Raw genomic sequence first — 1711 nt, forward strand, 5'->3', positions numbered from 1 at the left:
TCCAATGAAAGTCTAACCATAGCAGTGATAGGCAAACCTCGTGCTTTTTTCAACACTCCATTGAATGACTCTGAAAGATTTGTTGTCAACACTCCCCATCTTTTTCCACCATCATGGCTAACGGTCCATTTGTCCAAGGGAATTTCCATGAGGTATTCATGTGCTTCGACATTTTCTTCTCTAATTTGCCACATCAAGGATTCAAACTTCCTTACTTGATGGGCTGAAGCAGCCCTCCACATCAATCTGTTGAGGTCCTTGTTTGGAAATTTAGATTGAAAGTTGCTCTTTAGATGCCTTATGCAAAATCGATGGAAGGCTTGAGGCTCTTGAAATCGCCGCAACTCCTACAAACTAGTCAAGATTCCTTTTGCCCTATCAGATATAACACATACATCTTGTCTACTTTTTATCACATGTGCACTCAAATTTCTAAAAAACCACTTCCATGCCTCTTTTGACTCTTTGTCTACAATAGCAAACGCTAAAGGAAGAATGTTATCATTTTCATCAATTCCAACATCAATTAATAATTTGATCTCATACTTTCCATAAATATGAGTTCCATCTACTGAAATAACAGGGCGACATGTTTGGAATCCATCTATGCATGGCTTGAAAGCCCAAAATACTAATTTAAAAGTTTTTACCTCTGATGAACTCATAGACTCTTCGTGTTTCCATTCCACAACTGTTCCATGGTTAAAGTGTTGAAAAGCTGCAAAAAATTTAGGTAGGTCACTAAATGATTTCTCAAAGTCACCATACACCAATTCAAATGCCCGTTGACGTCCAAGCCACGCTTTTCTATATGTCACTTGATGACCAAATTTTTCATGAACCTTTGAAATGACATCTACCACCAAGTACTTAGGATTTTTTCTAATTTGATTTAGAAACAGTGATGCTATCAAATTGGTATTTAGATTGGCGTGACCACTAGAAAGCCCTTCAGTCTCACATTTATGGTTTTCAACATATTTTCCTATTTTCCAAAGGTTATCTCCAACTTTTCGACCTCGAAGAAACCACAAGCAACCCAATAAACTATAAAACTTACATCTCACAACCCATAGACTCTTGGTAGATGTTACCACCTTGAACTCCTTATTTTTGTGCAATCCCCAAATCGTTACCGCCCGTTTCAACTTTTCTTTACTACTAAAAAACATACCTTTTTTCAAATCCTTTTTTGCTTCCTCAGACCAAACTGAACAATATTCCATCTCAGATTCACATGTAGACATGAAAATGTCCTCCTCATTCTCTAATGTCCTGAAATAGGGTATGTCATGATTTTGTATTTCAGACACGCCTTGTTTATGATTATGAAGATTTACACCATTCTGAGAAAAATCTCTAATATCATCGATATCTTCATCAGGTTCACTTTCATCACCATCTTTTGGAGGTTCATCTTCCTCTGAACTTTCATCACTAATTTCAGCATTTACATCATTATATAGATCAACGTTGGTCTCATTATCTCTGTAAAAAAATATTAGTTAAATTCTAGCAAAATTATAAATATAAAAGCTTGTTTTAAAAGCGATAATTTATACTCTAAAAGGTTATTTCTTCTATCAATAAGAGATAATTTATGTATACTGACAATAAAATTATCTTATTAAATTGTTACACTAAAATTCAATAAAATGTAGATTTGTTGTTTTACCTGACCTTATAATCTCTGTGACTATTATCAATATGC

General features: G+C 34.6%; 1 protein-coding gene across 1 annotated transcript; it reads right to left on the reverse strand.

The window, feature by feature from the left end:
• Nucleotides 1–347: 347 nt before the first annotated feature.
• Nucleotides 348–1488, reverse strand: LOC125850912 (uncharacterized; the record flags this gene model as incomplete). Its single annotated transcript, XM_049530742.1, has 1 exon — nt 348–1488. A coding segment is annotated over one exon (1141 nt), but the record flags the coding sequence as incomplete, so codon positions are not given.
• Between the last annotated feature and the right edge of the window lie 223 nt (nt 1489–1711).

Source organism: Solanum stenotomum, unplaced genomic scaffold, assembly GCF_019186545.1.
Source record: "Solanum stenotomum isolate F172 unplaced genomic scaffold, ASM1918654v1 scaffold2063, whole genome shotgun sequence".
NCBI classification, from domain to species: domain Eukaryota; kingdom Viridiplantae; phylum Streptophyta; class Magnoliopsida; order Solanales; family Solanaceae; genus Solanum; species Solanum stenotomum.